This window comes from Symphalangus syndactylus, chromosome 7 (assembly GCF_028878055.3).
Source record: "Symphalangus syndactylus isolate Jambi chromosome 7, NHGRI_mSymSyn1-v2.1_pri, whole genome shotgun sequence".
Lineage (NCBI taxonomy): Eukaryota > Metazoa > Chordata > Mammalia > Primates > Hylobatidae > Symphalangus > Symphalangus syndactylus.
This window is the reverse complement of record NC_072429.2, coordinates 8514494-8527626: the sequence shown is the minus strand read 5'-3', so window position 1 is coordinate 8527626 and position 13133 is coordinate 8514494. Positions and strand designations below refer to the sequence as shown.

Sequence of the window (13133 nt, the reverse complement as noted above, 5' to 3'; positions counted from 1 at the left end):
TACTATGGAACTATGCTCTATGTAGGTTAGTAACATTTAGGTATCCACCAGTGCAATGTTTCACGTTTATTTTCAAGTACCAGATAAAGGGTTTCTAAGAAAAAAGAAAATGCTTAAGATGAAAGAAAAGATATGGGTGCATGATTTTTTCATAAGAATATGTTACAAACACAAAAATATTTTTATTATTAAAATCAATAAACTCATTATCTGGTCTGCAGAGTATGAGGAAATGTGGGCAAATGAGGGCTAGCTAATAAATATACAGATCAGCTACAAGAATTTGGAGGTTTCCTTTAAGGATTTAAGTAATATAAATACAATTATAATATATCCAAATAGTATTTTATATATATATATAAAATTAGAAACTTATCAGCTCATTAAGAGTACACACAAATAAAACTCCACTCAAATTAAAAACAAAACCAATCATACCGAACGTGACTGATGACTTGAACAGTGTCTATTGCGCTTCCTTTTAGGACTGCTTCTCCTGCTGCGGACTGAAGATTTACTGCAGTGGATTCGATAACCGCTTTCAATGTCTCTGTGATAATGTCTAGGAACATATCCTTCACAGTAGTCATTCCTGTATTCGTCAACGTATCTCCGGTCCCGATAATCTCGCTCATTCAAGGACCTTGCTTCTAAATAATGACTGCAAACACATTAAAAGATTTCAAATTATTCTCTTCATTCTGCAATAATGTGGTTCAAACAAAACGTTTTTCTCAAAAATTTTTAAACAGCTAACTCAATATAAGAAAAAAATTCAAACAGATGAATTAGCATTTATATTTATCTCATAAAGCTTAAGAAATAATTTTACTTTAACAAACAAGCAAATGGGCCCATTACAGAGATTGCTGTCAAGCACTTCACACCAAGGAATAAAGCTTGAGTCAAATCATTAATTCATGTCTAGAGTTTACTTGATTAAGTGTTCCTTTACCTTCTGCACCTGTATCTAAGCTGTCTTAGTGTCTCACAGAGGTACAGTCAGAGGCAGGCAAAAAGGATTCCTTTCTCTTTTAATGTAAGAGCATTTTAGATATCCCTGGCACAGAGAGAATTCCTTCATGAAAGGTATATTAGAGCTATAAGGAGCCTTAAATGTATTCCAGCCCTTTCATTTTACCGACAACTACATTAAGATCCCTAGAAGAAAAATGATTTGCCAAGGTTGTATAACACATTAGTGACAAAAACTAAAATATTTTCAAACCACTGTTATACAGACCAATTTTATTACACACATCATCTATCATGTCTCCTCTATTCTTTGCATTTCTAGCCTTGTTATTCGTCTGAGAAATAGACAACATAGCTTTTGAGGACTGTCTCATGTGCCAAAGGCATCTAAAATATATCCTCCTAAAATAAGAAAGGGATCCTGTAGTTTAGTATTACAGTAGTTCCACCACCCTACTTCCCTTTGCATTTCTAATTTCCTGTCATTCCTGTTTGAGAAATACCTAAGAAACAACAGAAAACACCATCATCTAGTGCCATAGTGCTTTAATCTACAGATCCCTTTGCAAATCTGCTGAAAGCCATGGACTCTCTTCCCTAAGAGACACGTAAACAAAACTTGGCAAGGAATTTCAGAGGTCATGGACCTCAGGATGTCAATGGATCCCAGTTAAGTGGCCTTGACCTGATGGAAAGAAAAGGACATAGATTCAATTGGCCCAGTTTCCCGTCCCCCTCTCTACCTGGGATGAATGTCCTCTTCAACAGAGTGCAAAGCTTCAAGAGGGATGCACATGGAGCACTGAGGGAGAGAGGGGACACCTGCCCAGTCAGACAAATCGGCTAAAATAATCCTAACAAGCAATGGAGTGACGGATGTTGACTAGATTGCCCTCACCAACCCCTTTCCTTTCCCCAGAATACACTGTCATTCTTTTTCCCAGGGGGCTGGTTTAGGCAGAAATAGAAGCATCTTTACAACTACTACCCAATAGGGCTAGCATCAAATCCAGGCTGGGGAGATACAGAAACCCGGTTCTCTTTCCCTAGCATCAGCTTTAAGTTGTATTTATTGGAGAAACAACTCAGGATATTTGGGTAAGACTGTGGGTAGTCTAGGTTAGAGATCTGATCAGTTGGCTTGGAACTGTCAGGGAGAGACCACCAATACAATAAGCTAGACGTGACCATACTCTTAAGGGCATCCTTCCCGTAAAAGTCCAAAATCCTTCTATTAGAAAAAACTAGCACTAACAATCTTTAGCGGGAATACTGCATGGAATCGGAGCTACTAAGCCATAAACAACGTAGAGAGTAACAAAACATGGAGTGAACACCATGAGGACAAAGGAAAAGGATGAGAGTCTCTTCAATAGATAACGGCCAATGACCAAGGCTGAGAGATTATATAAACAAAGTCTACAGAATTACACAGGCTATGGACGGGGTAGACAGGATGAACAGACTGATTTAATTTTTTAAAATATCCACTGAATGCCCAGTGAATATTTCACTATAGCCTTTCAAATAGCCAAGACGGATGAGGGTAAGGGCATTCGTTTTTATATCCACACAGGTCCTGTGGGAGATTAAAAAAAAATTATATAAGGCAAAGTCCCTGCCAACAAATAATGAACAATTTGAGATTACTCACATAAAAATGAAACAAAATCCAACAATGTAGGAAATTCTAAAAGGTTACAACACATGAGTGCTTAGAGTCAGAGATGGGGAAAAAAATCTGTTTAAAATGGTCAGAGAATAATTACAAAAAAGATGGAAATAAGAGTTGCATCTTAAAGGGAAGCCAGGATTTGGACAAAGTAGAATACAGAAGAAATTCCAGGGGAGAAGAATGGCATATTACCATCTTAAATTCATATGGCACTTTTAGCCACAATGGCTTAGAGATGGATTTGTCTATGCATTACTCAGGAAAAAGACAATCCCAGCAAGAGTAACTTTCACACAGGGGAATGTAGACAAATAAGTAAGCTGAGAATAGCATCGTTAAAAACCCTGCGTGCTAGGCTGAAGAGTCTTTCTCAAACGACGGTCTATTTATCAACAGTATCCAATATGGAGTTCTTATTAAAAATGGTAACCCTGGGCCTTAGGTCATACTCACTGACTCTAAATCTGGTCAATATACCTCCAAGGTGATTCTTATTCACACTAAAGTTGGAGAATCACTAGTTTAAGACTTGATACTTTATGTTACAGGCTTCCGACCACAATCTATAAAGGTAGAGTTTACAGCCACATCAGTCTTTCTAATGCAGAATGGATTAACTAAGCCTGTAGACAGGGAGACCAATTCACAGGCTGCCTCCAAAAGACAAATCATACAGAAAAGACACTATGCAATATATATATATGACAAATGGTTAAAATAATGTCATAAAAAGCTCTTCTAAATCAATAAAAAAATACTTTAATAGGCTAAGAATAAAAAGATGTTCAAATGATCAATAAATATATGACAGCGGACAAATTCGTTAGAAATTTAAAAATTCAGTTTAATCAAAACATTATTCTTGGCCTTTCAAAACAGCCAAGATTGGTGAGAGCATGAAGGAGCACGTTGTATAATTTGGCAAACTCTCTAGAAAAAGAAATATGAACCTGTAGCAAGAAATTTTTAAGAGTTTACACCCTTTAACTTAAAAATGCTTCTTCCTGGAGTGTATTTTCAGGAAATAATCAGTGGCAAAGATTTAGACACAAAGATTTTTTTTTTAATTATAATTTTACAGCTAAATAATGGGGACTAATTTCCTACAGAGATTACCATCTTTATACTTTTCTGCATTTTTCAGTTTTTTGTTATTTTATAAAAACACTCAAAGTTTTTGATCTTCAAAAATTAGAATATTCTGGATTATGGTGAACATTGACCACCAAACACACCTGGTACAAATGTCAAAGAAGGCATTGGCCTGGTGGTTAACTGGACGCAGTATCACGTTTATGTAGTTAACTATGAGCACAAATGAACTGTTCATCACTCTTATCACTTCCTTTGTATATATACAATGTATAATTATCCTATGAATAACCAGTACTATGATGTTAATTAAGCCTTAGGGTTTTTTGTATTTATTAATAGTGGGGTACAGACAGTTTTCTTTAGTGTACTGTACATTATTAATTATCTCTGGTCTTTGAAATTCTGTCATAAACCTTCCCCCTTCCCCTTATATAACAATGTGTATGAAGCATGATTTGTCTGCACTAACTACAAATAAGCTCAGTTTGGCAGAATAAGTCTGTTAACGTGGAGAAGGAAAGAAATTACATACTGTTTTTTAAAGTAACCCCAGCTGGCTAATTTAGAAAGCAATCTGGTAAACAGTCCCAATGGAACATCTGCACAAAACAAGAAAACAGAACCAACAAAACAAACGAAAAAGGGAAATTAATTCAAGAGTGAAAACTTACCTAGCCTTTCTTTAATCATTTAGAACTTTAAGATTCCTTTAATTCTATGTAAGTATATTACCTCCAAATTTTACACTGGTAAGAATACAATAAAACAGGACACAGGCTGTTGCAAGTCTTTATTGAGGCCATTTCCCAAATTACTAGCTACTACCTATGCAAAAGAATAGTTCCTAAATAAAGCCAGCTTCTAAAAATCCCAAACAAACATATCCCTTGGCCTCATCTACAAATATAACCTGTACAACATGGTGTAAGTGACTAATAATACATGCTGCTTTTCTCTGTTGGAATAACTGCTCCCCTATCAAACCCTATCTTATTTCTGAAACAATGAGCACTACAACATACCCGTCTCCCTCCTACATAGAAGTTAAAGGTACTCATTGGGCATTCTATCACTACCACTTAACTTTTTGTGTGTCATCTCCCTAATCACGTTACTGGCAGTTGGGAGTCACCATGTTATTTAATACATTTTACATTCACTTACTGATCAACTGTCTCCTACCACTCCCAGGCAGACAGACATACATAAGGATAAGAACTTTGTTTTATTCACAGCTGTAGCCTCAGCACCTATAGTCTAGTCTAAAATAAGTACTCAAATATTTTCTAAATGAATATTTGTTGACTGAATTATAAAACAATTTGACAGATGAAAGCTACACAAGCAAATGACAAATCATTTAAAACTATTAAGAGCTAAAATGCTACTAGTTCAAGAGTTAATTTACCAATCAGATTCTTTAAACTGGTGATGTGGTTTACAATGCCTGTTCTCTTGTGTGCTACTATGAGATCTCCTCTTCCGCTTGTGACTTCCACGGTAGCTTTCATGTCCCCAGCTTTCTCTGCTATCCCAATCAGGACAGTGAGTTCTTTTGGAATGCCGCATCTGTTGATAGAAATGAAAAGGGAATTGTGGAGGTTATAGATGTGTGACAGTTAATTATTATATATTAATATTATTTAAGTATCAAAATCCAATACACAGGGTCTTACAGGCTCCAAAATCTTTTTAGGTGGTAATGCTTCCCAAGGCACCGGTATGTCAGATGACTGCTAACAGGCATAGAAATCTAGTATTAAATTGTGGGTAATACTGATACCTTAAGACATTTTTTTTGAATTCTGATTACATCCAGGACAAATTCTCAGCTTGGTGCTTGTCTTCAACTAACACTTACTAACTGCCTTTTTAAAAATTAAAAAAAAAAAAGGGGGGGGCCAAATAAAAAGGTTCAGGCCTAGTGTTTCCAGCAGACAAGAGTATTTAGCTAAAAATTAATATCGTTTTTATTTATCTTGTTTTATTTTGTTACTTTCTACTTATTAGTGATTTTCCAATTAAGTTATTGACATATTTTCTTTTAAAAATGTTAACATTAAAATGTGAGCTGATTTAAGCAGAAATAATATCACAGTGTTATGCAGCTTTGGCAAAGTACTGTAATACAAATAACTGAAGTGCGAGACAAAAACACTTAGGGATACTAAATATGGGAGGTGACCTTGTTTTAACGGTAAAGAGTTATTCAATGATGAAGCTTCTTTTTCTCAAATTCTCCATAGTTCTTTTCTCTGAATCTCGGAATGACTCTAAGCTTTGAGAATATTAGTTCTGTGTGGATAGAACACAATATTCAACAGAGAAACTGAAGAGATATAAATAGGTGATTTTAGGCCGGGTGCGGTGGCTCAGGCCTATAATCCCAGAACTTTGGGAGGCCAAGCCCAGGAGTCTGAGACCAGCCTGGGCTACACATAGTGAAACCGTCTCTACAAAAAAATTTTTTTTAATGTTTATGTGATTTTATGAACTCATTTTCTCTATCCAACAAGTTCATTTTCTTATCCAGCAGTTATTCTTAACCTTAAAATCTCTTTGTAGTAAATCTAGAGTAACTCTGAAAAAGAACTCAACCTACAAGGATGCACACTGAAGCATGGTCACAGTGAAAGCAAACTTTCATCTGACTCTATTTACAAACTCCAATACATCACCTGGGTTCCTTCCAGGCTCAGCATCTGTGCTCAAACAATATAACCCCTATCTGTCTCTCCCCATCTTAACTATTTTCCAAAGCAGTTAAGTTCTAAGAGTCAGGTCCAAACTCTGCTAAACAGGGTGAGTTTAAATGGTAAAAAGAGAAGATTTCACAATTCAGCAAGGACCTGAAAAAAGCTAAAATGGAGTAAAACCCACTTAGTTAACCTCATTCAGCTTGCCCAAATGACATAATAAGCAAACAAATGCAAGTAGAAATTTAAATGACTTTAAATGGATTAAAGGTTTTGAAGTGAGGCAGCTTCAATTCTTCTGGGAGGTATTCCACAAGAAAGTATGTGTCACGCCATCAGAGTCTGATTGCCACCAGATAGATACTTTAATTAACTTTGCTGATTCTAATCCTATACTCATCAAGCATCCTTCTAATGTGGCTCTTAGCTTACTTTACAGAGGAAGAGAAGGCACTGATCAGGTCAAACAGCAATTCTAAAACTCTTGTTAGCGTCTCAGTCCGGTTTGATACAAATAGAGTCACTTCCACATGGGAACATGACATGAATAACAGCACAAATTTACTTGAGGCAAAAGGCCAAAACACAAACTTTCTTCATTAGAGCTATCAAGAAAAATTTATGGCTGGACGCAGTGGCGCCTCATCCCTTGAGCCCAGGAATTCGAGACTGGCCTGGGCAACACGGCGAAACCCTGCCTTCACAAAAAAATACAAAAAATTAACCGCACATGGTGACTTGAGCCTGTAGTCCCAGTTACTGGGGAGAATCACTGGAGCCCAAGGAAGTCAAGGCTGCAGTGAGCCATGATCACGCCACTGCATACCAGTATGGGCGACAGTGAGACCCCGTCTTAAAAAAAAAAAAAAAAAAAATGTGTATTTCAAGTGCAATTCTTCTGAAGCGTTCCGCCAAATACCAAAGTTGTATTTTAACCACATCAGGAACTCAGCTTGGTTAAGGATTTTTAAGTCATAGCAAGCAAAATCACATCTGATGACCGAGGGTTTTTTCAAGACTTATGTGTCTTCTTCAGTTTTGTTTTTTCCTCTTCTACTGTAAGTCTGCCGCAACCAGCTAACCTCCAGCAAAACAGAATTCTGAAATTATCAGTTAATATGCAAACATTAAAATAAGAACGAACTCCCTTGTGAGAGTCCAAAATTCTTCTCAAGTTCACTACTTCAAATTTAATTCAGCTGTTAGTCCCAGCCTCTGATCTCCTCCACTCACCCTGCAATGTTCAAAAATATTTTATCTGGAGGCACAAAGATCACCCGACCCACGTTCTATGTGGTAAGGTTCCTTCGCACACATAAAAAAGAAAAGCTATCTAGAATCATGACACTGCCTCTAATTAATAAAGGATCCTACATGCTAGAATAACTAGGTATCTTTCAAAAAATAATGACACAATGGATCTCATATGTGGAGCCATCGCCACTGCCCTTAATATCCTGTAGTTCTTCACAACTTTACGCTATGTACATGGCTTAAAAACATCGAAATAGGTTATAAGTTTAGGATTGGATGGCTCCAAGAGGACTGCATTTAATGGGTTACAAGCCTGTAGGGGTGTGTAAAAAGCACAATCGCACAGGACAGCTATGAAGCAAGACAAAGTGGCTGGCGAGTTCAGTTTGCGGGGCGGTTTCCTAAGGATCGGATAAAGCGTATCTGGGCTATTTAGTCAACCAGGGATAATAAGATGCAAAACTACCAGAAATGCAGGTTCGCTGCAACAATGTTGTGTTCAGCATAGTACAGAGGACCAGCCTCCGCAAATTTCCACCTCTCACAAGCAGCTACTGCCCTCAGCCACCTGGATTTGCACGGACGCCCGGTCCCCACCTCCAGGCTCCTGGGCACCCGGCCAGTGCCTTTGGCGCACTCAAGACAGGGGCAAATGCTTGACTCTGGAAAACCCCCGAAACGCTACAAACGGCCCCGGCCAGGAATCCAGGGGAAGACTTGATCTCCGACAGCACGAAAGCCGGAGACGGCTCTCGAAGGGTCTCCCGACAGGTCCTAGCGCCCGCCGCCTAAAGAGGTCCCGACAGGGTTAACCAAGAGCCGCGCTCGCCAGCCAGCAGGGGACGGCGAGCCCACGGCCTCCGGAACCGCGACGCGAGCGGCCAGGGCCCTCAGAGAAGGGTCAGCGGCAGAACCGCGACGCCCGAGCAACTTTCGGTGCTTCCGGCGTGCACCAGCCGAGCAGCGCCCCGCAGAACTCCCAACTCAGCTCCAGAAGCCCAGGCCCCTAACGCGGTCGTTTCTCCGACACCTGGCTCGGAGACCTTTTAAAGACCGACAGCCGCCTGGCCCAGCACATAGCATCTGCAACCCTACCTCCGCAAAAGCAAATGGCCCTTCGGCCGAGAAATGTCGTCTTCCCTCCTCGGCCGCTGCGACAAACACCCCACAAAATGGCGGCAGCGCCGTCGCCCTACAATCCCGCGGGTCGCCTCTAGCACCACCTACGCCGCGCGAACGCGCCTGCGTGACAGAGCCTTGCGCGCTCCCGCCGCTCCACCTAAGGGCGGGGCTCCACGTGACGTAAGGGCGGGACCCGAGCCTCCACACTGCGGCTGCGCGGCCCAAGCATCCCGAGCCGGTCCCGGGGCCTCTGGGCGGAGAGGGTGTTTACGTTCTCTACGGGGTTGGGTGGAGCCGGGAAGGAACGCCCGTGTCCCGCCCTAAGTGTGTAAGGCGTGTCTGCCCCTTGAGATGGAGTTATCCTGAGTGCGGCACCTCTCAGCAGGGCCAGCTGGTGCCCAGTTTCCTGCTCTCCCAGCCGAGGGCGCCGCGCCATCACGCTTTGCCTGCCCCCTCCCCCGGGACCTCAACTCCCGAAGCAGCTGGCACGCGACAACGGCCCCAAAACCGCCCAGGGCGGGGCCTGGCTGGTGCCTGGGCTGTTCCGTGGACTGGGTGCTTGTAGTCCAGCCCACGTGGCGCTTCCAGTCTAAGGTGGATTCGGGTAAAGAGGCTGTCTCAGTAAACAAGCTCAAGGGGTGCTCATCTTTTCAATTCACGTGCTCCTATTCGGAACAAAACAAAAACCCGGAGGTTTCAATGGAGACTCCTGACAAGGTTTTCCTGTTAGGATCCCTACCTCCTGAGCAGATAAGGTAGCTGGAAGTTTCCCTAACGAAGTTTTCCCCATTTTTTTTGTGCCTGCGGGCTGATTTTATTCAAGGCAGAAAAATGCCTCTGAGCTAGTGATAGTCCGTTATGGGGCTTGCTTACCTCAAATAAGGTATTCTGCAGTTCTAAGAGCCCGCAGGCAGTTCCCCCGTGTAAGTATGTGACATGAGAAATATAAGGGTCAAAGTCGGAGCCCTGTGGGGAACACTTAAGGGCCAGAGGAAAAGGGGCCTGAGAAGGAATGATCTGGAGAGAAGGAGAACCAAGAATAGGGTGTCAAAGCAAGGGAGGGCTTAAGGGAGGGAAAGGGTTTAGGTAAGGTGAGACTGAAGATGGTCAGGGGGACGGCGGGCGGGGTGGGGGCTGGCTTCTGTATTCTGACGGGGATTCGCTGGATAAAAGGGAAAGCTAGAAATCAAAATTGGGAGGGTAGGGTTGAACTCTTGCGGGTATTAGCCCAATAGCATGTGGGAGACCTGTTATCCTGTTAGGTGAAAGGAGGGAACGGAAATACCTTTAGTGAGCTAACATTATAGAAACTCGTGCCATCTGGTTTGGGTAAGCAGGGTAAATTTAGATGAATCTCGGAGATTGTACAGCATTTCAAAAAGTAAGTTGATATGACAAGTTGACTTTTCATGGAGATTGCACTCCAAGAAGTGAAGTTGAAAAGAAACTTGGAAAATTGGAAGGGTAAACTCTTCATGCTACAAAATGAAACAAATGATATTATTTTCATCTAGAATAGCCACCATTTTTGCATCTACAAATTTAAATCTTACTCATCCTTGAAGGGCCATTTCTTCAAGATGCTGTCTCTGACATCAGTTCCCACCCAATTCCCTGCTCCTGACTACTCCAGTTAGATGTGAAGTCCTCAAATAGTGTAGTATTTGGAGCTACCTGGTATGCTAACAGATTTTGCCCAAAGAGTGAAATGTATTGGTTCTACAATTGATTACACATCCTGTCTCAAGGGAATCTATTGGATAGAATGTTGAGCTGACTGGTCTGGGTGATAATACAAGGTAGAGTGGGGCTCAAATTGCCGCATATGAGAATGTAAATTCAAGCTGGCACCAAAGAATGTTCTCCTGTTTCATGGAGTAGGAGAGATCCTGCCTCATGAGGTTATAAGAAAGTGTGGTCAGGACAGCCCACAATTCTGCTCAAAAAAGCAACACTATGTTAAAAAGCAGCCACTTGAAATGCCACCTACAGAGACCTTTATATTATAGACGTCACACACACTGTTACCCAATAGTAGAGTCTGCTTTGTAATTACATTCATCTCGCTTTAGTGTTTTAATTTGTATGCCACCAAAAGGTCTAATGTTTAAAAGTGTGTAGTGATCAGAAGGAAGCTGAGAATGACTAGCACCTCTATGCTATGTGATGCAACACTATGGTGCCCCTAGCCACTCTCTGTGGCTTTGTGCTGAGTTTGGTGACAAGGACCTAATTTATATTGTCTTTTATCTCAGGCCTAGAACCCAGTAAATATTTGTAGGTTGTTTACATAAGCTGCTTTGGGCTATTTTGCTCAGTTGGTTTAAGGTCAAAGTGAGTAAATTAAAGGCAGACATTTCATCCCAGCATCACTGCACCAGTTAGCTTACCACCCTTACGTGGCAGCCTCAACCCTTCCTATTAAGTCAGTTACCTGGCAAGACTTAATGAAAAGGTTTATCTAAATTTCTGAGAATCTACTACCAATACCAGAAACACTGCCTAATCCAGTGGTTTCATCTCTACACAAGAACAAGTATGTCCAAAAAAACCTTTGAGTTAACTGATGTGTCAAAGCAACTAGTCAAAGGCTGGGCACGGTGGCTCACGCCTGTAATCTCAGCTTGCAGGCAGAGGTGGGTGGATCACTTGAGCCCAGGATTTCAAGACTAGCCTAGCCAACATGGCGAAATCCCATCTCTACAAAAAATACAGAAAAAAAATTGGCTGGACATGGTGGTGCATGCCTGTGGTCCCAGCTACTCGGGAGGCTGAGGTGGGAGGATGGTTTGAGCCCAGGAGGCAGAGGTTGCAGTGAGCCAAGATCGTGCAACTGCACTCCAGCCTGGGTGACAGACCCAGACACTGTCTCAAAAGCAAAAACAAAAACAACTAGTTTAAGAATTTTTTTGGCTGGGTACGGTGGCTCACGCCTGTAATCCCAGCACTTTGGGAGGCTGAGGTGGGCAGATCATGAGGTCAGGAGTTCGAGACCAGCCTGGCCAATATGGTGAAATCTCATCTGTACTAAAAATGCAAAAATTAGGTGGGCGTGGTGGCGTGCTTGGGAGACTCCCAGCTACTTGGGAGGCTGAGGCAGAAGAATCGCTTGAACCCAGGAGGCGGGGCTGCAGTGAGCTGAGATCACGCCACTGCACTCCAGCCTGGGTGACAGAGTAAGACTCTGTCTCAAAAAAAAAAAAAAAAGAAATTTTTAGCTTTGAAGAGCAACCAAAGGAATATTCTTATAACATATTCTAGGATATGTATACTACATGCTTAACTTCAGACATCAAAAATACTCATATATGAAAGCCAAGTTTTAGAGTAAAAGTCTATTGTGTAAATTAAACAAAAGCTTATTACCTTATAGAGTAACCTTTACAAAGGTATAAACCTTTGCAGTTATAGCCTCTATTATTAGCTGCTGGTTACTGATATTTACTAATTAGACTTGCTTTTAGCTATCAAATGCTCATTCTATGCTAACCACTTCATATACATGATCTCATTTAATCATCTGAATCCTATAAAGTGATCATTGGTTATTTGCCCTAGATCAGTTATCAAGTCCCAGAATCAGGATTCAAACCCAGATCTTGCTTGCTCCAAAGCCCTTGCATTTAATCCATTCTACTGACTGCTTCAACTTATACAACAAAGTATATAGCAACTTACTTCACTTAGTCATTAGAGCAAACATGCTGAGTCCATCTTTCAGCAAGATCAAAGGTTTATCTTTTAAAACCACTCTCCAAGGTAATATATCATCGAAGGCTTTTCACAATGACACAATGGATCAGTTTATCTCCAGTACGTCAAGGTCACTAAAGGTCTCAGTGCCTTATTTGCTATTTAACACTGAGTCACAAAGGGTCTCCCAGGCATCCCACACTGTCCCAGATGAGTAACATCCCAGGTGCCTCCAGTGTTTCCTGATACTATAAAGCAAGATTCAGTGGCACCAAATGGTGATAGAAGCATTCTCTGGTTCACAACACACTTTGCAGCATACATGTGAGGTGGGGAGTGGAAGGGTCCAGGGAGGGATTTAGCTCAGAGGTTGTGTAGGGGATATGATAGGCTGGTCTTTCCAGCCTCCTTGTCAGTTTCTGCTGCCACCAATGAAAGGGTCTCAGAGCTGAGTCACAGCTGAATGTGCCTTTTGGATACACCTGCCACACAGACTGCAGTAACCTTCAGGACTTCTCATGCTATTGGTTCTGGAAACTGTAGCATATCAACAACTTAACATATGTCCTGCCATTTCATGCCCAAACGCCCTTGAAAGAGGAAGTAACAATTTAAGCAGACTC

The 13133-nt window shown here is 41.3% G+C and overlaps 1 protein-coding gene across 8 annotated transcripts in view; it reads right to left on the bottom strand.

Moving 5' to 3' along the window:
* Positions 1–12596, bottom strand: part of CLK4 (CDC like kinase 4) — a 30085-nt gene extending 17489 nt beyond the window's left edge. The window contains exons 1-4 of one of the 8 annotated variants that reach the window (XM_063642465.1): positions 8791–8928; positions 5154–5314; positions 4278–4344; positions 439–661 (exon numbers count right to left, since the gene is read on the bottom strand). In XM_063642465.1, the coding sequence (XP_063498535.1) occupies positions 439–661; positions 4278–4344; positions 5154–5256 (393 nt within the window). In that variant the 5' untranslated portion in view covers positions 5257–5314; positions 8791–8928. Of the gene's footprint in view, positions 1–438; positions 662–1718; positions 1778–4277; positions 4345–5153; positions 5315–8161; positions 8989–10370; positions 10392–12495 lie in introns of those variants that run through there. The other 7 variants (XM_063642466.1, XM_055285029.2, XM_055285031.2 and 4 more) reach the window with 7 other exon arrangements.
* Positions 12597–13133: the final 537 nt, after the last annotated feature.